Consider the following 22888-nt stretch of genomic DNA (forward strand, 5'->3'; position numbering starts at 1 on the left):
CTCTCACTGTGGAATGTTTGGTCATAGCTCTTCATCCTGTTATCGGTTGCATCCCTTTCTACGGTCGGCTGTAGCCCCACCTTTTGTTTCTCAGCAAACTTCTGTGGAGGTTATACCCTCTTCCTCACTGCCTGTAATACCTACTGCTATTCCCATGGCAGATACGGTGCAAAATAGTTTGTCTATTGATATTGTTTCAGAAAATTTTGAAGGAGAGTCAGGTGGTTGCTCCTGGAAGTCAAGACATGGTCACCGCCCCTTCTTCTATTGGAGTGGACATACTATCCTCTCAAGCTCTACCTACCGTGGAGGGTGCTCAGGCTCCCCTCTATGAGGTGATTGAAGATAAGGATGAAGCAAACATTCATATTTAGATGACGGAAAAGATGTCTCCTAATACTAATGAGGAAGATTTAGAGCTAAACACAAACCATCTTGCTGGTATTAATCATTTAGTAGAACTACCTATTCAGGGGGCAGGTGTTTCCCAAGTATTGGAAGACTGTCCTACACAAACTCAAAAACTCATCGCTGCAACAGCCTTTCCTTCTACGGATCAGACTGAACAGTCTTCAGAAGAAGAATGACAAGTTTACACTTCTTGGCGGAGGAAGAAGGTTGGGGACACTGTTCAGCTTGGAAACTTAATGGATGATACACCGATATTAATCAGTTAGTAGAACTACCTATTCAGAGGGCAGGTGTTTCCCATGTATTGGAAGACTGTCCTACACAAACTCAAAAACTCATCGCTGCAACAGCCTTTCCTTCTACGGATCAGACTGAACAGTCTTCAGAAGAAGAATGACAAGTTTACACTTCTTGGCGGAGGAAGAAGGTTGGGGACACTGTTCAGCTTGGAAACTTAATGGATGATACCTTGGGATATCTTGGTACCATGTATATTATGAGTAAGACATCATCTATTGGGCCATCTCATGCAACTTTTTGTATCCTTTTTTATTTCAATATAATCTGCCCTAGGGCTTCATAAAAAAGATATATATTAATATCTTGGTACCATGTATAGTATGAGTAAGGCATCATCTATTGGGCCATCTCATGTAACTTCTTGTATCCTTTTTTATTTCAATATAATATGCCCTAGGGCTTCATAATATATATATATATATATATATATATATAACAGACTCGGTTGAGCCCTTAATCACGTGAACGAAAACAAAATTCTTCCTCCCCTCATGTGATTCTACCTTCTCCTTTGCGTACTGCTTCTCTTTCGCACCAAACCCCTCTACACGCAGGATTCACACTTCCTTCCTTACACGAGAGCTCCTCCTTTGAACGAACTCTAAAAACACGCGACGTCAGCTCTCATGTGCCTCCTTCCTCACACCGACTCGCTCGGCCTTCCACGTCACCACTCTCTTCTTTTTCTTCTTCGGCTCACCGTGCGTGTAAGAAGGTTCTCCCATAATCACCAATAAACTCTCCTCGTAAGCTCTTGCCTCCCTCATACGATAATTTATAGGGAGAACTTAACCTCTTAAGCTTCCCGACCTCCCGCGCTTCCACTACTTCAGTTCTTCCTTTCTTTTCCTATAGGTAAAAAAAAAATGGATGTCAGAATCTTCGCCACTTGCAAAAGTTTCATCATCGAAATTTAAAAATGGATTGCAAGTCATCTCTCCTTAAGCAGGGTCAACAAAAACTATTCATAATTTTTTTATTACTCATTTCTTCTAAAATTTTAGGTGTAATCTACGTCTGAATGGTGGTATTTATTAATTTGAGTTAGCTTATATTTTTTACTTATTATTATTATTAAACATTTAAAAGAGAAGCATAAAACTAAGTCAAGTGTTGTCGAGATGAGAATGCTTTAGGTGGATTGCTGGCTTTACAGTTAGAGACAAAATGCAAAATGAATTGCTGGCTTTACACTTAGAGACAAAATGCAAAATGAATATATCCGTTATAGGGTTGGTGTAGCTCCTGTGGGGCTGGTGTAGCTCTACTAACGGACAAAATTAGAGAGTCGTCTTTGATGGTTTGGTCACATTATACATCAACCATCTGATGATCCGATTATGAGAGTATATTTTTTAGATTCGATATATGTTAAGAAAGATAAAGGTAGTCCTAAAAAGACTTGGGCTTATTGTATGAAAAATGATCTTAATTTATTAGAATTAATTGAAACTATGACACACAATAAGACACAATGGAGAAAAATTATTGATGTAGCCGACTCTACTTAATGGAGTAAATGCTTGTTGTTATTGTTGTTGTATTATTATTAAATATTTTTTATAATTACTATATTGACTCTTTTATTAAAATCACATTAATTAATCCTAAGGCAAGGCTTGTTTTGATACCATTTTTGTCATGACTCATCCTGGGGCTTGAAATTAACCAAGACAGGAACAGATGACCGAATGATGCGAATTAAGCTTTTAGATTCATTTACTATTTAACAAATGAAAAAGTCACCAATTAAACTAAATTAACAATATAATTATATTTATGTCGTTACTTGGTTGTTCGTATTTTTTATAAATATTTTCACTTCTTTTGCATATCTTTTAATCAGTTAATCCAACATGCTGCCATGGACCGATCTTCAACCCTCTTAATTCTGCTGCCACCTACTTATATTCCGGTTGCTGTCCCAACCCTACCTGCACCATCTACGTGCAGGCCAGTTGCCATCCATCCCGTTCATCGTCGCCCTAGGGTGTCTTTTATATTTTTTATCGTTTATTTCTTGTTTTGAAGAGTCGTCATTGTGACCTATTTGGATTTCAACAATAATTTTTGCATTTTTATTGTGAATTGGGTAAACTCTGGTATTATGTAGATCTTTGTAGTTGACATCAGTGGTCAACCTTGGAATCATGAAACAATCTTGACTAAAATAAATTTATCAAGTCTATTTGCCATTTAGTAAATCCACTTTTCAGGGCGAACAAGTACTACTACTATATCTTCAAATAGCGTTCGACATTGCAATATTATTTGATACGATGAAATTGAATATGGATACGCGTATCATCTATAAGACATTCCATACATTCCACAAGAAGAATTGGAGTTATTGCCAACACCTATTTTGTTTTACAATAACTAAATTATTCAAACAACTGTCAAAACCTTTTCACAATGTAGATTGAGGTAATTTTACCAGATAAAAAGTGTAATCTCATCCCCCAACCCTACCCTCCTAAGAAACAAAAATAAATTCTCAAGCTATTAGCTGATACTTAGAAAAAGGGTTGGGCAAATTTTGAGAAGACTGACTAGGCTCAGCCTGAATGAATGCTTGGACCTCCTTAGAGGCATGGGCAGAGCCTAATGGCCATTAAATTTAATGTAAGCTGCCCAAACGAAGGTTGGCCTGGACATTAGAAAGCCAAGCAATCTAAATGTTCTGACATTCCACATATTTCCGGAACATTTTATCATGAATGCATTTGAGCTTGTGCAGGCTGACATCTGTAAAGCTTCTATCTATGCACGTTAAACCTGTTCACAAATTCATGCATGCATGCTTTTCATGCATGCATGCTTACCTTCATTCTCATCTAATTATTCAGAAACATGCCTCTAATATTAAGCTACCTTGTTGCCAATCTCCTCTCTCCTTTTCTACATGCTTGTAGATCTATGTTGTGAAGCTTCGGTCAACGTTTATGCAGATCTCTCATTTTAGCACCCAATTGTTGCCCTTAAAATGTTCTTTACCTTAACAGCTAAAATCACGTGGCTCTATTAGTTACTGGGAATGGTTGAATGAGCTATTTAAAAAGCTGAGTTGTGACTGGTGGGCAGGAGGGGTTATATACTATCAGGGATTTACTCTATGGAAATATTTATAGCTATGCAACTTGTTTTTATTTATAATTTATTCAGTTACATTTTCAAATTATTAGTAATATGCATTCTGTAATGTGGAGCAGTTTAGCCCGAGAATGCGCTCAACTATGGGTGAAGTCCAGAGAGATGCTTGGGTTTCCCTTGGGCATTTCATCTGAAGAAAACAGCGCTATATTCTCTAAAATTCTTGTCACTGAGCAAGCAAAGGTTTTGATTTCTTATCCTTCTTTTCAAAATGTTGCTTTAACATAAAACTGATTTGTATTACTCCATGAAAGATCAATATCACACTTTTGCATCTGAGTTAATATCCATAATAAGCAAAACATGTCAAAATTCTTTTATTTTACAATGCTGTAATAGGATTGCTTTCATCGCCCTATCCTTTGTTTCTGCGTTGGCTTCTAACCACCTGCAGCATCCCTTTTTAAATCTGCTGGAAGAACTATTATATCACATTAGAAAAGTACTTGGCAAGATCCCAAACAATGTTCAAGCAACATATATTTCATTTTAGAAAAATGAGAGTTGAAGTTACATGAAAACTAGGTTTCCTTTTCCCAAGAAAAAAGAAAATACAAACAAAAACAGAAAAGAACAAACAGGACCACAAAAGGAAATGGACAAAGAAAAGAACCTAAAACATCACAGATCAAGTAAACAAAGTGATAAAAGATAACAAGGAAAACTATTAGAAATAGTAACCGAATCCTGCAAAGCAACAACACGAGCACACCAATTTGCAGCTTCATTCTCATTTTTGTTTGTATGAGACCAGCTAATGTTCATCTTTCCAGCCAAATCCACAATGCTTTTCATTTGCAACATAATACTCCAATGTTCTTCAGCATTATTCCCGCAATAATTCCAAAGAATAGCCGAATCCATTTCTAAAATAATATACTTCCAGCCAAACCTTTTAGCAAGCAACAATCCAAACACCATAGCATCAGCCTCAACAACAAGAGGAGAAATCGAAACAGAAGGAGCAGCAAACCGGTGAATCACTGCCCAAAAAAAATCTCTACAAACACCACCAACCCCAGCATTATCCTCTTTCCAACGTCCATCAACATTAATTTTTATATAAGGAGCAATCAGTTTCAACCATCTAACTTTGTTAATCACATTTTTAGTAGCTCTAGGAATATTAATATTCAATTTAGTAAATAATTCTGTAAGCTTAGTTCTTATTTTCTTATTAAAATCATGATAAGATAAGCAATTCAGGGTAAATCTAATGATCATAGCGTAAGTATCCCTGCTGTTAGGAACAATATCATTATGTTTAGCATTATTTGCTGTTAGGAACAATATCATTATGTTTAGCATTATTTCTAGTGACCCAAAGAAACCATAAAACAATGATGGGTATAATAGAAAATAATTCATTACCTTGTTTCTTCTACTCCACATGGATTTCTGCAATAGAGTCCCAATAACCATCTCCGACCATTTTGATATCAAAAAAGAAAAAAAATCTGTCTCCAAACCTCTTTGGCAAACCTGCACTTCACAAAAGATGAATATAAGATTTCTCATTTGATTTGCATAATAAACAATGTGAAGGAATTCTTAATCCCGTAAGCTTTAAAATATCATCCGTAGGGAGGATGCCAAGAAACAATCTTCAAGTAAAAAAAGGATTGAGAAGGTTTGACCCATTTATTCGAAAGCCATTTTAAATCATCTCCCTGAAAAACTTGAAAAGAGTTAGCAAAAGTTTTAGCAATAGAATTTCCAGGATTCTTCTTCAGTTTAGGAATTTTGTCAGCATCTTTATTTATAGGAATAGTTTTAATAAAATCAGTATCATTCTAGTGGAGTAAGTGAATCAACCTCATTTTGTCCCAATTATCCTCGCACCACATATCATTAACTTTAAGATTAACATTATGAGGGTCACCATAGAAATTAGCTAGAGGACCATTGCCTAACCAGTCCTCATACCAGAAGGATACATCACCTTAACAACATCCCAACATATAAGCTTTTCAGTGATACCAACTACATTTAACGTCCCTCTCCAAATGAAAGAATCATGCTTCGAAATAGTAGAATTTAATTATTGCAATACTTGGCTTTTAAAAGATTAGACCACTAAGAATTATTCATAGGAAACCTATACCATAATTTCATATAATTAATCTTCAAAGTATCAGCAAAGCTTCTAAAACCCATGCTTCCTTTATCAAGAGGTTTACAAAGCTTGGCCCAACTTTTCCAATGTATATTATTCTTACCATTACCATCTCAAAGAAATTTATTAAAAATCCTTTCTAGTCCTTTAATAACAGTGATAGGAGCTTTCATAATTTGCATGGTGTAAAGAGGATAAGAAGTAAGAATGCTCTTAAGAATGGTAATTCTACCACCCAAAGAAAAGAATTTGTTTTCCAAGATAAAATCCTCCTAATTTTATCAAGCAAAGTATAAAAAATATGAACTCTTTTATGCTTCCTATGAAGATTAAAGCCCAAATAAAGTAAAGGAAGAGTACCTTTATTACACTTAGTAGTATCCATAATCTAGTTCTTCTTGCTAGAAGAGACATATTTAGAACAATAGAAGAAACACTTAGCAGTATTAAAATTTCAACCCAAAAGCATTCTGAAAATGCTCCAAAACCTTCCAAAGAAGCTTGATAACTCTTTTACCAGCATTAGTAAAAATTACCAAATCATCAGTAGAACAAAGATATGAAATACTAATCATCCCACAATGAAGATAATTCAAACTAGGGCACTTCTGTAATAAGGCATTTACACACCTAGATATATATTCAAAAGCAATAATAAAAAGGATAGGAGAAATAGGATCTCCTTGCTTGATACCTTTAGAAGCCTTAAAGAAACCACAACTATTCCCATTGATCAACAAGGAATAGAAATTATTATCAAGAATTCTTTTAATAAGTAAACAAAACTCCTCTCTAAACCCAATAGCATGTAAAATAATAATAATAAATTCCCATTGAATGGTATCAAAAGCTTTTTTTGATATCGATTTTGAATATCACATTACCGTCATTGCCTTTTTTATCCACATTTATAATAAGCTCATGCATAATTAAGGCACTATCACAAATATTTCTCTCTTTAACAAAAGCTGATTGGTTAGTACGGATAATGCTAGAAAGAAGAGGTTGCAATCTTCTCACCACCATCTTAGAAATGATTTTGGAAACAACAATGTTAAGACTTATAGGTCTATAAGAATCCCAAGCGTTAGTACTCTTCTCTTTAGGAATTAAAATAATAGTAGAAGATTTGAAATATTTAGGCAAATTAATACCTTTAAAGAAATCTAGAATAGTATTAACCAGGGCATCTTTAACAATGTCCCAATTACTTTTATAGAATTCCACATAGTAACCATTAGGACTTGCGCCCTTACCATCCTCCATACTATCTAAGATACCTTTAATTTCTTCCACCTAAGGTATCCTAGTAAGATTTCTATCATTGCAAAGAGACGAAGTATTATACAACTCAGAATTAATAAGGGAAAGGGTAGAGCCATTACTTTTAAACATATTAGAAAAGAAGTTTGTACCATCATTTTCAATATCTTTTACATTAGTTAAACGTGAATCATCCTTCCTCTTAATTTTAGAAATGTAATTAATCATTCTTTTGTTTTTAATGCAAGCAATAAAATAAGCAGTGTTACAACCTCCATCACGCATATGGAGTTTGTTAGCTTTTTGAGCTAAGAAAGTTTCCTCCATGTCAATAGCAATGTTCGGATTTTTCTAACATTGTATTAAAACCTCTCAATTAATATCATTATTATAGTATTCCAAATCTAAAGCTTTAACATTTTCTTCAACTTTAGAAACCACGTCATGAAGTTGTCCAAAGACATTTCTATTCCAGCTTTTCAGGTTTTCAACAAGATTTTTTTGAAGCATTCATAATTTAAAACCAGAAGTACCTGTCACATTAATATACCAGTTATCCGTAATAAATTGCTTAAGAAGAAGAATGAAGAATCCATATGTTGAGAAATTTAAAATGACATGAAACTTTAATATTTTGATCTTTAGCTTCAATAAGGATAGGAGCATGATCTGAAGCACACATAGCCAAATGATGCATAATAGTCGAATGAAAAGTGTTAATCCATTTAGTACAAATCTGTTAAGTCTTTCAAAAACCAAACCTCTTGACCAAGTAAAGAGGTTTCCTTTAAAACCCAAGTCAACTAATCTTGCATCAAAAAGAGTATCATTAAAATCAACAAATAAATTCATGTTGGGAGGTTTACCACCTTTCTTTTCATCAGCAGAAGCAATGATATCGAAGTCGCAACCTCCAACAAGCCAAGCTTCATTATTATTTCTAAGAGCCTTTAATTGATTCCACAGCTCCCACCTATCATTCGTCATACAACCTGTATAAATAACATTTAAATAATAAAAAGAATCATTAATAAAAACTTTAAGATGAAGAAATTGAGCATGATTGATCAAGATATCAATTTTCAAGCAATCATTCCAAAGAAACTAAATCTTGTATTATTGTTGGAAACAATATTATATGTGCCATTCTTTTTCTTATACTTTTCATTATTTTGCATAGCAACCATAGGTTCTAAAATACTGAAAAACTTTAAATTATGTTTTCTAACAATATTTTTCAACCGATTAGAGGCCATTGCTTTAGCCATCCCTCTACTATTCCAAATGAGGAACTTAAACATCATTAATCAGAGTGGTCCCTCTATTTTTCCTAGAAGGATAATGTTCACATTTCTTACTAATTCTTCTCCAAAATTTTGAATTAAGGCAGCTTCAGTATTGACATAACTCAATTCACGATTACTTTTTAATTTCTTTTGTCTGGAGGATTTTTGAATTATCCAACCTTCTTCTAATTCATTTCTACTATGAACCATATTTTCTTCAGCACTTTTCTCATTATTAATATCAAGATTTCTTTTTATCATCAACTCCATAGGACCATTAATAAGAGTATCATTTCCTCTGTCAATACTGTTGTGTATATCCAATGCTACTCTGTTGTTCCCATCCTCATTATTTTCTAGAACCACCTCCTCACATCTGTTTTCTATTTTGAAAGACTCTTCATCTCCTTTTTTCCTTTGTCTAGACGCTAAAACTGTTCAGTACTACAATCAAGAACATCATTAATAATGATTTCTTGATTATCTTTATTAATATCTAACCCTTGACATCTTTATTTCTATTCTCATGATTAATGCTCAGACGATTTGTCCTTTTCAAATCCGGATGAGCAATAAAACAATTGTTTATGCAATGTCCAAACATTCTACATTTAATACACTAAGGAGGCACATATTCCATTTCAACTGACTGTTAGTATCCTGAACGAGAATCTCCTATCCATATAGAGTCACAAGAAGGTAGAGTAACATCCCTTTCCTCCAAAATACGTGCCATAGAAGGTCTTGAATGATTTATAGTAGCTTGATGAATTTTCATAGGGGAGCCATATATAGCACCCAAAAGAATATAAAACCTCCATATTAAAGAGGTGAAGCTTTAGGCCTTGAAAGCTAAACCATATAGGAACAATAGGAGGTTCCTTATTAGGATTGAAATCAGTGGACCATTTAAGATTCTTCATATAGAGTTTCTCAATTTGAACAACTTTCTTTGCAAATAGCATAGTATAATCTTATGATGGACCACTTTTGTTTGGGTTTGTAGTTGGTTTCCTTTTGCCTGGTTTTGTAATTTTATTTGTGGTAATAAAATTAATGAGTCAAATAATGCTCTTTTAACAAAAGAAAAGTTACATGAAAACAAAATGCATACATTATTTTTTTCTTTTTCGTTCAAAACATAAAAATACTTGAAATTAGTAGAAAATTATTTATGTTCTCAAATCTTTGAAAAGAGGATATCGAAAATCATTTGTGGTTCGTTAGAGAGAAGTGGATGGCTTTTTTATGGTTTAGTCAACTTTATTCTTATGATGGACCACAAACTGCATGGGTATTCTAGGAATCCTTTACTTTGGACTTGGTAGCATAAAATTTTATTTGCTTTAGGTTGGCTGGCATGGTACTGTTGATTCTGGTTTTTCCCTAGGGGCACACACCTTCCAGCTTGTAGGCTACTACTATGAACAAGGAGTTAGACTGGCATGCGACCACTCTTGAAAAGTATTTTTACATTGCGAGGGCTCACCTTGAAAAAAGAGAGATTTACATGCATTCCATCTAAAATTGACTAATTTACAAATCTAACACCTAAACTTTTCTATTTACTCATAAAATACTATTCTCTTCAATTAACTTAGAAATACCACCCCCAACTTAATCTCTCCATTACCTTGCCGTCGATGCACATGTTGCCGACCCCTTTGATCTACTTTTCCGTGAAATTTTGTTGTGATGCATAGGCTGCCAGTCTTATCAATGCTTTTCAAGTGAGACCGCATTAGAACTTCCTTGCCTCTTCTCCTTCCTCCACATCTACATTCACATGCTATCGATCCGGCTGATTCCCCTTTCATCAATGCTTTTCAAGTGAGCATTAGAACTTCCTCGCCTCTTCTCCTTCCTCCACATCGACATTCACATGCTATCGATCCGGCTGATTCCCCTTTCATGAGCATAGGAAGGTGAGAATAGCATTAACAGAGTTGTTATTTATGTAAATAGATAAGTTTTGGTGTTAGATATGTAAATAGCATACCATTTGGTGGTATGCATGTAAATTCCTTCTTAAAATAATTGTGGGGCTAGTGCGCAAAGCTTCTGTTGATGCAGGGTCTGGGTTGGAATTATTGTATTGAACTATACCCTTGTATTAATGAAATTTATGAGGAATTAATCTACCTTTTTTTAAAGATTTTTCTATGTGATAAACTTTTCATTTACTTGACGTTGATACTGGGTTTAACCCAAAAAATAAAAGGAAAACCAAATATTGTTGTTGAAAGGCTAATAGGCGGTTACAACCACTACACTGAAAGGTAAAATAACAATAAACACGATATATGCACACGAAAAATAGAAAATAGCAAAAACACGACATGTGACATGCTGTTAGGGTGGATCTCAGGTGGTGGTGGTGGCTGTTGTTATGGGTTTGGAAAGGTGGAGGGAAGGTCGGGAAGGTATAGGGCTGTGGGGAAATAGTGGCAAAGCAGCACAGCTTGCTGTCCTGGGTGGCAACAAGCATGGAATTACTGCAACCGGCAGGAACTTGCTAGAATCTACTGGCCGGAGGGGCTGGAATGATGGAAGGCAGCAGTGGGGTGACTTTCCAGGGGCAGGTAAGTCTGGAAGAGGAGAAGGTGGCTAGGAAGGTTCAATACTGCAGGAAACAGTGATTTCCCACAGTTTCGAGCGGCGAGTGCAAAGGAAGTAGGTGGGAAGAATTGCGGGAATGGTGGAGGGCAGCTGTGTTGGGTGGTAGTAAGCCTGGGAAGGGACGGAGGTAGCTAGAAATGGTGGAACTGCTGGAAACAACAGTAAAAGCTGCTGTTTTGGCGACTGCAGTGGAGAGGGGGGACGTGGATCAATGTGAGAAGGTGCAAAAGGTTAGGGGATGGATAAACATCACTTGAAGGCCAATATACAACCAAAGCATCATCTAGAACCTTAGGATACATAGCCTTCGACTGTCCCATTATAAAACACTTGAAAAACTGGCTTCTATACCCTAGCACAACACATATATAAGAAAAAACTAAAAAGGAATGAAGGATAATAGGAAAGAAATATAAAAAAGAAATTATGATTGATTGAGCTCATTTCTCCGTCTCCCTCAATTGCGGGAATTGCGTGATCGCGTCCTGCTTCTGGAGTGGAGCGCTCCCGCTTCAGTCTCATAGTGTTGGGAGAGCTTCTACTGCAATAACTTGACCGTTTCTGCTCTTTCCCCACTAACCGCCTATTGTCCCCGCTTCTGCTGCAATAACTTGCTGTCCTGCTCTTTCCCCACTATTTTCCTAGCAGCCAACCGTCCCAACTACTGTCCCGCTGCTCCCAACTACTACCTCACGTTCCCATCAACCTACACCGCCCTTGGGATACACTCTCGAGATGTCCGTTTGTGTCGTTTGTGTTTTGGTATGTTAATTCTAGTTTGTGTGTTGTAACCTTCTTTTCCTTTAATAAAAGTTGTTTTTGGTGGTTTGATCTTTCTTCGTTATCATTTGGTATTAGAGCTAGCCTCTTAGTCCCATCCTAGAGTTATCTAACATCTGCCACCACACAAACCACCCCCTAAAAAATTGTGTTCTTTTCTATTCCTAACCATATCCAAAAGCTTTAACATAACCCTCAATTCCTCTTGCTGATTTTCAAAATCACTAACTCTAAATTAATTTTTTTAGGCCTCTCTAACCTCCCAACAATACACCATAGCCATGTCACTAATGAGATACACGCGCGAGCCTTCTCGGGAGGAGATACACCGAAAGATCCGCCTACTTCAACGAAGGCTCGCAGACATTAAGGACATTCAATGGGAGGTTACTCTTTACTGTGATCTGTAAGGCCGAAGGAGGGAACGAGAAGATATGAAGATGAAGCGGAAACACAATGCCAGTTCCTACCAACTTTCTATTGCCAGGAGTTGCAGAGTCTACCTTTTTAAGTGGAACTATCCAGCAAAACCAATCCGTAAGTCTGTTACAACTAGAACGTGCTGCAAGTGCCACAGATTCAGACATATAGAAGCAATATGCACAACTAGGGGAGTGGCCTATTTTACCGACCAGGGTGTCATCGGAAAGTTGGGTAAAGACATCGCAGACCAGCTTCCAGTTGAGAGATGAACAGTAACCAAAAAGAAGAGAGGATTCTAATTTTTCAGCCAACGAAGAGACACAAGCTGCTCTAAAAGACCCGGGATAAAAATGTCAGCTGAGGTAACAGTAGCCATTCTGAACGGTAGTGAACTCGATGTAGTGATCATTCAAGCAGAGTGAAATTGTGGTATCTCAAGATACCGCTTCACAGGTGTTGAGAGGAGCTGCAACAGGGTTGACCTTGGCAGTCTTAAAGGATCGCGAGCTTGAGGATTTGACATCAGATTTAGGGCACACCACAAATAAGAAAGAGACAACTTTGTGAGAGGGATATACCTTTTCTTGAGTTATCCCTATGGGGGGAGATCCAACTTATCAGAAGAGGAGTCATTGTGTGCCATGTCGAGAATATCACATGGAGTTAATCAAAGGTTATTTCTTGTTCCACGTGGTACCCATAACCAGATATCTTAACAGGAGAGATGAACCTCAGCTTGGAAATGTGCCCGGGGATCTTGATGAACACGAGAATTCTGCAGTGGGATCTAGGTCCTATGAGTGGAGAAGAGGTTTCTCTTGAGTGGGAGCTAGGGAGAGTGGCACAGCTTGCCCCAAATTTCACCCTAGATTTCACCTGAGATGCACTTAGCGGACTATGAGGAGTGGAAGAAGCGAGTTACGACGGAGATGACTTGATACATGCTTCGTGAGAATACCCGTCTATCTACAGTTCCTGCTCAAAGCATGCCAAAGGTGGACGGATAACTACTCTACCAAAATGTGCTTTGGAACGATAACACCTATTGGATCGACCTACTAGGACTACAGTTGACAATATGCATGTCTAAAAAGATTATAATAGCGCTCCCTCACCGTCCATGTGTCGATAGAAGCTTTGACGAATGAGGTCGAAGCTCCTCCAACTCCAAGAGAATGAAGCGAGTGCAAAGAACTCCCGTGCGAACGGGGAGGGGTGCAGAAGACTCCCTCACGAGCCGTAGACGTGGATCGGCTTGACTGTACTATTTGGGGACCGGCCCAGGATGAACCCTGGCAAAGTGGCCCGGGGCGTTTGGCCTAGGGGCCCAGCCACTTGTGCCACTCTCCTTCTTTTCTTGCACGCCGCTCGATCGCGCGACATGTTGGGAGGTGTGGTATTGCCGCCAATCCCTTCCCCTCCTACCTTTATTGTGATTTCCTTATGGAAGCTTTTCCTTTTCTATTTTCCTTGGTTAGTCTTTAAATTTATGTTTTCTGGATTTAGGGTTTAATTCTTGCTTTGTCTTGCCTTCATTTTTTTTTTTTTTTGGAATCGTTTTCCCTCTTCTAGGGCTTTATCCGAGAAGGTGGTGCTGTTCCTGCTGTATCCTACTTCGAGTTGGTGATTGTATCTCCCATTTTATCTTTCCCACTTCGTCTCCTCTATTTCCCTTAGCCACCGGCTATCCCCAACAACTTCCCCTGCGCTACCGACCCCGTTTCTGCTGCATCAACTTGCTGTACAGATTTTTCCCCTCCACCTTTCTGTGTAGCCAGCCGTCCCAACTGCTGTCCCGCTGCTCCCAGCTGGTACCCCACCTTCCCACCAACCTCCACCGCCCTTGGGATACACTTTCGAGGTGTTCGTTTGTGTTTTGGTGATGTTATTTTTTAGTTTACGTGCGTTGTTACCCTCTTTTCTTATTAATAAAAGTTGATTTTTTGTGGATTGATCTTTCTCCTTTGGTATCACAGTTACAACTAACATACTAAAAGGGAAAATAATAACAAAAACAACACACGGCACGAAAAAATAGAAAATAGCAGCAATACAGCACATGACAAACTATTAGGGTGGATCTTACATAGTAGTGGTGGCTGTTAGGAGCTTGGAAAGGTGGAGGCAAGGTCGGGTGCAGGGCTGTGAGGAAATAGTGGCAAGGCAATACACATGACAAACTGTTAGGGTGGATCTCGCATAGTAGTGGTGGCCGTTAGGAGCTTGGAAAGGTGAAGGCAAGGTTGGGTGCAGGGCTGTGAGGAAATAGTGGCAAGGCAATGTTAGCTTGTTGTCTTAAGTGGAAGCAACCAAGGAATTGTTTTAATCGACCAAAACCAGCAAGCATGGGCTGGCCTGAGGGGCTGGAATGAGAGAAGGCAGCAGGGAAGGGGTGGTGGGGATCGTAGGTGAGTTTCAGGGGGTTGTGGGGATCAAGGTGAATTTTAGGAGGCGACGACAAGTTCGGAAGAGAAGAAGGTGGCTAGGAATTTTCAAGACTGTTGGAAAACAGGGATTGGCAGCAGGGAAGGGGTGGTGGGGATCGTAGGTGACTTTCAGGGGGTTGCGGGGATCAAGGTGAACTTTAGGAGGCGACGACAAGTTCGAAAGAGAAGAAGGCGGCTAGGAATTTTCAAGACTGTTGGAAAACAGGGATTTCCAACAGTTTCAGGCAGCGTCAACGAAGGAAGAAGGCGGGAAGCGATGCGGGAAGATTGTAGAATGGTGGAGGGCAGCAACATGCCTGGGAGGGGAGGGTGGTGGGCGGAAATTGTGGAACTACAGGAAACAACAGTAACAACTGTTTTTCCAGCAGCTGTAGTGCAGAATGCTTGATGGGGATAGATGAGGGAAGGGTGCAGAAGGTTAGGGGAATGATAAACACAACCTGGAAACCAAGATACAACCAAAGCACCAGCTAAAACCTTAGGATACAACCCTCGAAGGGATGAAGATACGCCAACGGCTATCTCGTTACAAAACATGAAAAATCGGCTTCTAAACCATAATACAACACATATATGAGTTAATACTTAAAAGGATTGAATGATAATAAGAAAGAAATCATAAAAAAGAAATTAGGATTGATTTGGCGCATCTCCTTGTCTCCAATGATTGCGTGAGTTGCGCGGCTAGCTTGCAGAGCGGAGCGGAGCTCTCCCACGTCAGACGTGCGATCATGTACCAAGCTGTGGCTGCATTTAATTTATGTTCTGTAGATGATAAAACTAGTGTCCATGCAAAATGTATTTTTCTATATTTCTTTTTCATTAGTAAATTCTCGAAATCTTCTTTATTCTGATCTAAATTTTTTCACTTCGTCATTTTTTTTTAATCAATGGCTCTCTATTGGTTTTTTTTCTTTTTGAGTTTCGAGTGGTAAAGTTATAGTAAACTTTTGGCCTAAGAAAGCTTGAGACTTTCTGTTTTAGTTACTTTATTATGGCATTGATTTATTGTTTTTGTCTGATCTTTTGTGTGGCGAGGCCTCAAATCTGTGCTGAAATTCTTCTCAGTCATGAAGATTCTGGTAGCAGCACCTGATAAAATTTTTAGATCCAAAATCTATTAGATGCAAAAAAGCAATGGTCCTTGGTATTCTGATTTTTAGAGCTTTTTGTCATTTAAGCTGATTGGACTAAACTCTTTTTTTTTTTCTTAAAACCTTTTTCCGTGGTAAATACGTCTACTTAGATGGGCATGCCCTAAAATCAAAGTGTCATGGCACTAGAGCAAATCCTGTTGTACTGTGCCGAACGCATACAGTTTGAATTATTTCTGCTGTAGTTTTCCCTTTTGTAGTTCTTTTTTGCCAACAATGTGTTTTTCCAAACTGTCAGCAGGTACTGCAAGTTCCCAGTGCCTTTGTTCTTGAGATTGGAACTGAAGAAATGCCACCTCATGATGTAGTTGATGCAATTGAGCAAGTAAGAATCTAGCTTTTGTTCCATTGTGTACTTATCATATTAATTTGAAATGAAGTTTAACTTCATGCATCCTTAATGTGCATGCATAAGGTTTCTAATTGGAAAAGTTTTACATGAGATCAAAAAGGATATATTGACTTTAAAAGGCACATAAAGTTAACTTCACATCTAGACCATTATCACAACTCACAAATAATTTCATTTTTAGCTATTTTTTTGACAATGGGTGTATTAGCTTAATTGTGTTCTTTTAAAAATTTTCCCTTTAAACTTCATTTTCTTCATTTGCAGCTTAAAAGCTTATTATTGCTGACACTAGAACTTCATTTTCTTCATTTGCAGCTTAAAAGTTTTATTTTGCTGACACTAGAAAAACGGCGATTGGGCCACGGAGAAGTTGTGGCTCATGGTACGCCACGTCGACTAGTGGTAATTTCTCCAATAATGGATTTACGTTTATGTATTTGGTTAATTATAATCTGCTAATAATTAATTCTATTTCTAAGCTTAGTGTCAGCAAGATATAGGTTTGATAAATTTTGTGGCTAATTTTTTTTCTTTTCAATGATATTCATAGGAATGAAAAGTCTCTCAAGTGCACTGTTTTTCGTACAATATCATAGCAAGCTACCTTGTTTTGGAGTTTGACTTACAAAAAGTGCAAAGCCTCATATTTAGAAATTCTGTTTCATGCATGCCTTGATTTTGTATAATTTTATTAAAGTACATTTCATTGGTCTCATAGTGCTAATTTACTTTGCGATGAGCTTCTCTAGGCTTAAAGAAACATGCATGTTTTTTTCACATTTATTTATGTCTGTGATGATCTTATATAAACCAATTACTGTAAGTTATGATAGCTGACTGTAGATTCGTAAGTACATTTAACAAAAGGTATTCTTCTTCTCTTTGCATTTGGATATCTAAATATTTTTATTGTTATGTTGATTCGCCAAACAATACTAATATTAAGTTATTAATTCATTTCACCTTTCAAATTTCATTTTAATCTTGTGTTGCAAATGGCATTGGTTCGCTATGTGCTTAGCTAGGAGTGCATGGTAATTCTTTTTTTAAGTTCTAAGGTGCTATTTTTTTTTGTTTGTTTGTTCTGATGCTGTAAAATATAAACTTGTTCTTTATTCGATTTGCTTTTTATTATTGGCTGCTGACTTGTATCAACTGAGGAGATACGCTTTTACTCAAAAAGGTACGTCACAGAAAGTTATGTTTACACATGCTGCTTCAAGTAGTTTTATATGGTTCTCAATTTGTTGCTTGCTTGGGTGGGAAACAAATAAAAGGCTTGTCTGGATTTAAAACATGCTTAGTTCAATGTAATTTTGCTGTTGAAGTATCCCTTATATTGCACTGCTGCTGTTTTTTTCTTAATTTATTAATGGACAGTTCGTTATTTATCCTGTTATTTCTGAAAAAATTTTGAAGCTCAAGTTTCATCTAATGCAGATATGCATTGAAAATCTCAGTTTAAGGCAGGGAGATAATGAGGTTGAGATACGTGGACCACCTGCAACAAGGGCATTTGATCATGATGGAAAGCATACTAAGGTTTGGATATTTTGATCTTCAGTCCTGCTAGCGTTTAGGTATTATTATTATAATTGATAATTAAAGTTTTTCTATACCTTGTATTGTCTTGTCATTCTTCTCGATCTTCTTGTCCCAATTATTTGGGACTTGTCTCATGAATCTTCATTTTTTATTTGTCTTTGTTGAATGAACATAGATGTTAAAACTTTTTTTATGTAAATCTTTTTCACCAATTCTATTAAAATTATCAACTTAAACTTATTTTCCTCAATTTGTTTTGCACAAATTTTTTCCAAAATATCTCTAATTTAATTTTTTCACCTTCTAATCATTGAACAATAGTTTTTTTACCCAACTTATTGTTGTATCTTCTATCTTTCATTATTTATGCATAAACCACCTAATTCCATTATCATATCTTCAGTAGATGCTACTTTCAGAGCCAATCGGACATTATCATTTGTTTATGTATGTGCAATTTTTTTAGCCTTGATGCTAAAGAGTGCGTAAGAATTGGGTTTAGCCTTTTGTTAGATTGTTGAAACATATTTTGGTTTTTGTCTCTCAGCAATAAGCTTAATAATTTGAGTTTAATATGCATTTGACTACTAGGCCAATTTTTGGTCTTCCCTTGATTTATATCTCATCTAACAACTGGTATCAAAGTTGATGTTTTAATTAGGTTTGAGTGCTTAATGAGGTTTTTTTGCTTGGATCTTGACGCTTTCTACAATAGTTTATCATAGTTCAATAACATGTGAGTCCTATTGCACCAACACAAAGGTTTTTTTGCTTTGACGCTTTCTACAATAGTTTATCAAAGTTCAATAACATGTGAGTCCTATTGCACCAACACATGGTTTAGCGAGTTCTTTATGCATGATACTAAATATTTAAAAGTTTTTTTTTTTGGAAAGTAATGCAAACATGGAGAGCTTTCATGATATGATAAGATTGTCAAGGCACGTGTTGTTCATAATATCTGCTCAACCTTCTATCCAATCAAATGAAACAATAAAGATAGATGACAAATGCAACAATTTGTAAATTAATTTTGAAAGGCCTCTACGACAATCAAATTTATAACTGTTATTCTTTCACAAATGATCTGCACTGATGAATGCAAATGTCAAAATTTCTAAATCATATTTATTTTAAATATTAATATCATCAGTTTTTTTAATTTGAAAACCTTCATTAAATTTCTATTCCATTCCATTCCATTTCCAAGTAGCCACATTTATCCCTCCGAATCCTGCAAATTCTGTCCACCATAATGTTAATTTTGGATGTCTGGCTTTGTTTATTTAGAGCTAAAATTGAAAACTTTTTTGTCACTGCCCATTTTCTACACCCAAACTCGCTCATACGTCCTATTTCCATCCGTATCTCTATTTCATACGGACCACTTAATTTGATCTCTCCATTTTGCTCTTTTCCCATCCTCACTCTCCTATAGAAATAAATTGATGGTCCTTGCCTCTCCCTATTTTCTCTGTCAAACAAGCTCCATATTAAAGCGGCAAAAACTGCATGCCCTCATTCTTTTGATCGCACCTTTAGCACTTACTCGCTGCATCTCTCTCATCATAGCCTATCTCTATCTCAGTCTTACTGTCAGCCACAAGAGACCCTTTTGGCTCGACATCCATTCCAGAAGCTTTAAGTCATTGTAGAAGCAATCTTAGCATCCACTAAAGAAGAAAGCTGTATGGGAACTCACCAACATCAGAGAAGAATGTTGTTTGCCTTGCTGGAGAAGAGAGTCGCTCTTCTTTGTTGAGGGAAATGCCCAACTATATTCGTTGGAGAACTGCCAGTGGTGGAGAAAAGGTCTCCGGATAAGATCTCTGATAACTTAGTAGAGGAGTGATTTGAATGATAGAGAGGGTGAGGCTGCTATGGGTGAGGATCTCACGAGGAACTATGAACATGGGTGCACTCTAGTCTCCAGGAAACTTGGCAAGCTCTATGTGAACACCTTTATATGTAAGGCTGTGCTCAAGTCTATGCCACCATTGGCTATGAAGTATATTTTTCTGATGCTATTTATTGAATCCTCAATTACAACCAAGTCATTTTGTAAGAGGGTTTTACCAATTGGATTCTCTAAGCACAATGTGGCAATTGAACGGAACTTGCCTAGAGAAGCCAATGTTTTTGCGCATAATAGCGTGATTTCCAACTTTAGTGGACTTGGAATCTTATGAAAACTAACATTAGGAACTCATAGAGAAAAGTGGCTTGGTTGAGAGCGCCGTTAAAAACTCAACTAAAAGCCAAAAAGTATGAGACATCAGATTTTTGTCATGCAAATGATATTATATTAGCCATACTATTGCTCGTGAAAAGTACAAACTCTTACAACAAATTAAAACCACCATCATCTATTTGATTAATATCAGAGTTGTCCCAATCTACAATAAGAAAAACACATATTATTACTGAAATTAAATAGGTGGTTATAACAAACACGTAATATGTTGAAATAGGAGATAACAACAACGCTACTCATGATGCACAGTCAGGCATCTCCAATTCTTCCTTTCTATCATTTCAACTTTTTGGGTTAGACTTATCACACTTCATTAGCGATGTGTCATTTTGTTATTGTATAATATGAACCATGATATTGTGGCTATATATAGTAGGACAACTAATATATTGAGGATAGTTGATGATAGATAAAATAAGGCAATTCTCTGCTTCCTCCTTGGAGATCACATTATCCCTCTCATAAATATGTTCTTTTCCGTTTCCTCTGTATCTTTTCACCTTTGTTTCCCTCCATTTGAGTAATTCAGTCATTTCTTATAATAATTTTTTAAATATTTTTATTGCAGCTTCGTCTTCTACATAAACTTATTCTCCCTTTTCAGCAATCAATGTATATAAATTTCATTAAATCTTCGCCTCTATTGCTCTGATCCTAAATCATGTTCCTTTGGAGATTCACATGGATTCAGTGCATTTTATTTGATATTTTTTACCTGAAAGAAATTCTTAAACTTTTTAATTCTTTTATGATTCTTCATATTTGTCTTTCACATACTTGCATTTCCTTAGATTATTCATAATTCAATGTGAAGCTCGTTTGTTTTTGTTTTCAATTCAACATGAGCTCTTTGTTGATCTTGACTTTATTTTTTTATTTATTTTCCTGGCATAGTGGGTTATAGCGACTAGCAACCTCCTTATTTAATATACCACTTTGTGATGACTTCTTGCCAAAATTGCTTTTGTGGCTGATGTTAAGATATTAAAAATCTTATTTATTTCTTATGATCTTTAAATTTGTCAGCTATCGTTTTTGATAATCCTGCTAGATACTTTTATTAAATACTTGAAAAGGTAATTAGTTTTGCTGATCTGAGATTTTTTTCATCAGGCTGCAGAGGGTTTCTGTCGTAAATACTCATTACCAATTGATCATCTATACAAAAGAGTTGATGGTTAGATAGAGTTTCTTTTTTTTTCTTACTTTGTTTCTTTGTTTTTTTTACTATGTTCCAGATAAATATATTTTAGTTCCAATAAATTCCTCATTTAATTTTTAATTTTCTTAATATTTTCTCCATATTTAAATTCCTACTTTGCTTGAACTTATCATCTACATGTACAGTTTTTCAATTTCTCTTAAGAGTTATCTACTTGTTCTCAGTATGCTTGTAATTTATACTGTTTTGCAGATTGATGCAGGTAGTTTATTGTGTTTGAAATACCTCACGCGTATACATTAAATATTCAATGTAGCAGTGTTGCCCTCTCTGACATCATTTTCTAAGAACCTATTAGTCTGAATTCTGTCATCAACTAATTTTGTATTGATTATAATTATATTCATCATATGCCATTTTGTATTTAATAATCAATTAGCATGAAAGAGGAAAAAATCTTATTAAAAATATTTCGCTAGCTTCTGCTGCATAGTTCTAAAATAATCTTATGGCATTCCAATTGAAGAACTTCATGATCTGGGTCAAAAAATGCACAACTAAGTGAGAATTCTTGCTCAACCATTGGGGCTATGGTTAAACTCAAGGTGTTCTTGTAGTTTGACTCCATCACTATTTAACTTTACTGAAAGTTACATGGTTATGTCATCAAATACTAAATATCAATAAAATGCAAATCGCTCAAGGCTTCTCAAGGTTCAAGATTAGGCATGCAAAAAAGAAAAACAAAGGATATGCCATCATCATAAGCTCAAAATATAATCAATTTTTATGTTAGCAAAACAATCTGATGCTATCCTTCATTGAATGTTAGAACATCAGAAATTGACTGTTTGAGGCCAATCTGTAATAATTTAACCTTTTGTCAGCAATCCTTTGGAATAGACCTTAAAATCTAAGAACATGAATTATGACTAGAAAGAAAGATCACTTCAAATTAAGATATAACTTATTATATTGAAATGTCTTCGATCTTTTGTGGAAAATGATTGATTTTAGATGTATTCTAAACGAGGATGTCATCAAACCATAGAACTAGGAATTTACTAATAAATAGTCTAAGAACTCGGTTCATTATTCTCATAAAATATTAGTGTTTTAGAAATACCATATTAATAGTCTGTATTCATATGGCACATTGGCCATCTTAAAATCTACTTTTTTTGCTCATCGTAAGGATGAATCTGTGTTTGGTTATAACTGGTGCTACACAATTTGATGTAAAATTCCATTAAAAATTAAAAACTTGAGCTTAGTGTTGACCTCATTTTTAGTGGGTCTTAGTCTCCTACTCCCAGAACCCAAAATCTAGCCTTAGGAGTTTCTTGTTGACCATCCTAGCGGACTAGCAATGGAGCCCACTTCTCGTAGAACTTCAAACCACTTCTCGACTCATTTTTGTGAAGAACTCGCATGAGTGGTTCCAAGCACTCAACTTCTAGTTGCAAGGGCTAAGGACCAACATGTAGAGGGCCCGAAAATGAGTTCCTATAAGATCAAACAGTCTTAGGTGAACCCTTTGTGACTCGATTACTCGTGAACACCGCATTTCACGCACTCACTGCACCACACACGACTTTGACTTGAATCGACCCGCCCGCCGAC

At 36.3% G+C, this 22888-nt stretch overlaps 1 protein-coding gene across 1 annotated transcript in view; it reads left to right on the plus strand.

Moving 5' to 3' along the window:
• The window catches only part of LOC110027366 (glycine--tRNA ligase, chloroplastic/mitochondrial 2), a gene marked incomplete in the record, with an annotated part of 183566 nt that overhangs the window by 31465 nt on the left and 129213 nt on the right, over positions 1-22888 (plus strand). Inside the window, 5 exon segments of the mRNA XM_020728758.1 lie at positions 3924-4047; positions 16191-16277; positions 16620-16706; positions 17745-17846; positions 21217-21280. Of these exon segments, the coding sequence (XP_020584417.1) occupies positions 3924-4047; positions 16191-16277; positions 16620-16706; positions 17745-17846; positions 21217-21280 (464 nt within the window).

The sequence above is a fragment of the Phalaenopsis equestris genome, unplaced genomic scaffold, assembly GCF_001263595.1.
Source record: "Phalaenopsis equestris unplaced genomic scaffold, ASM126359v1 Scaffold000427, whole genome shotgun sequence".
In the NCBI taxonomy this organism is placed as follows: domain Eukaryota; kingdom Viridiplantae; phylum Streptophyta; class Magnoliopsida; order Asparagales; family Orchidaceae; genus Phalaenopsis; species Phalaenopsis equestris.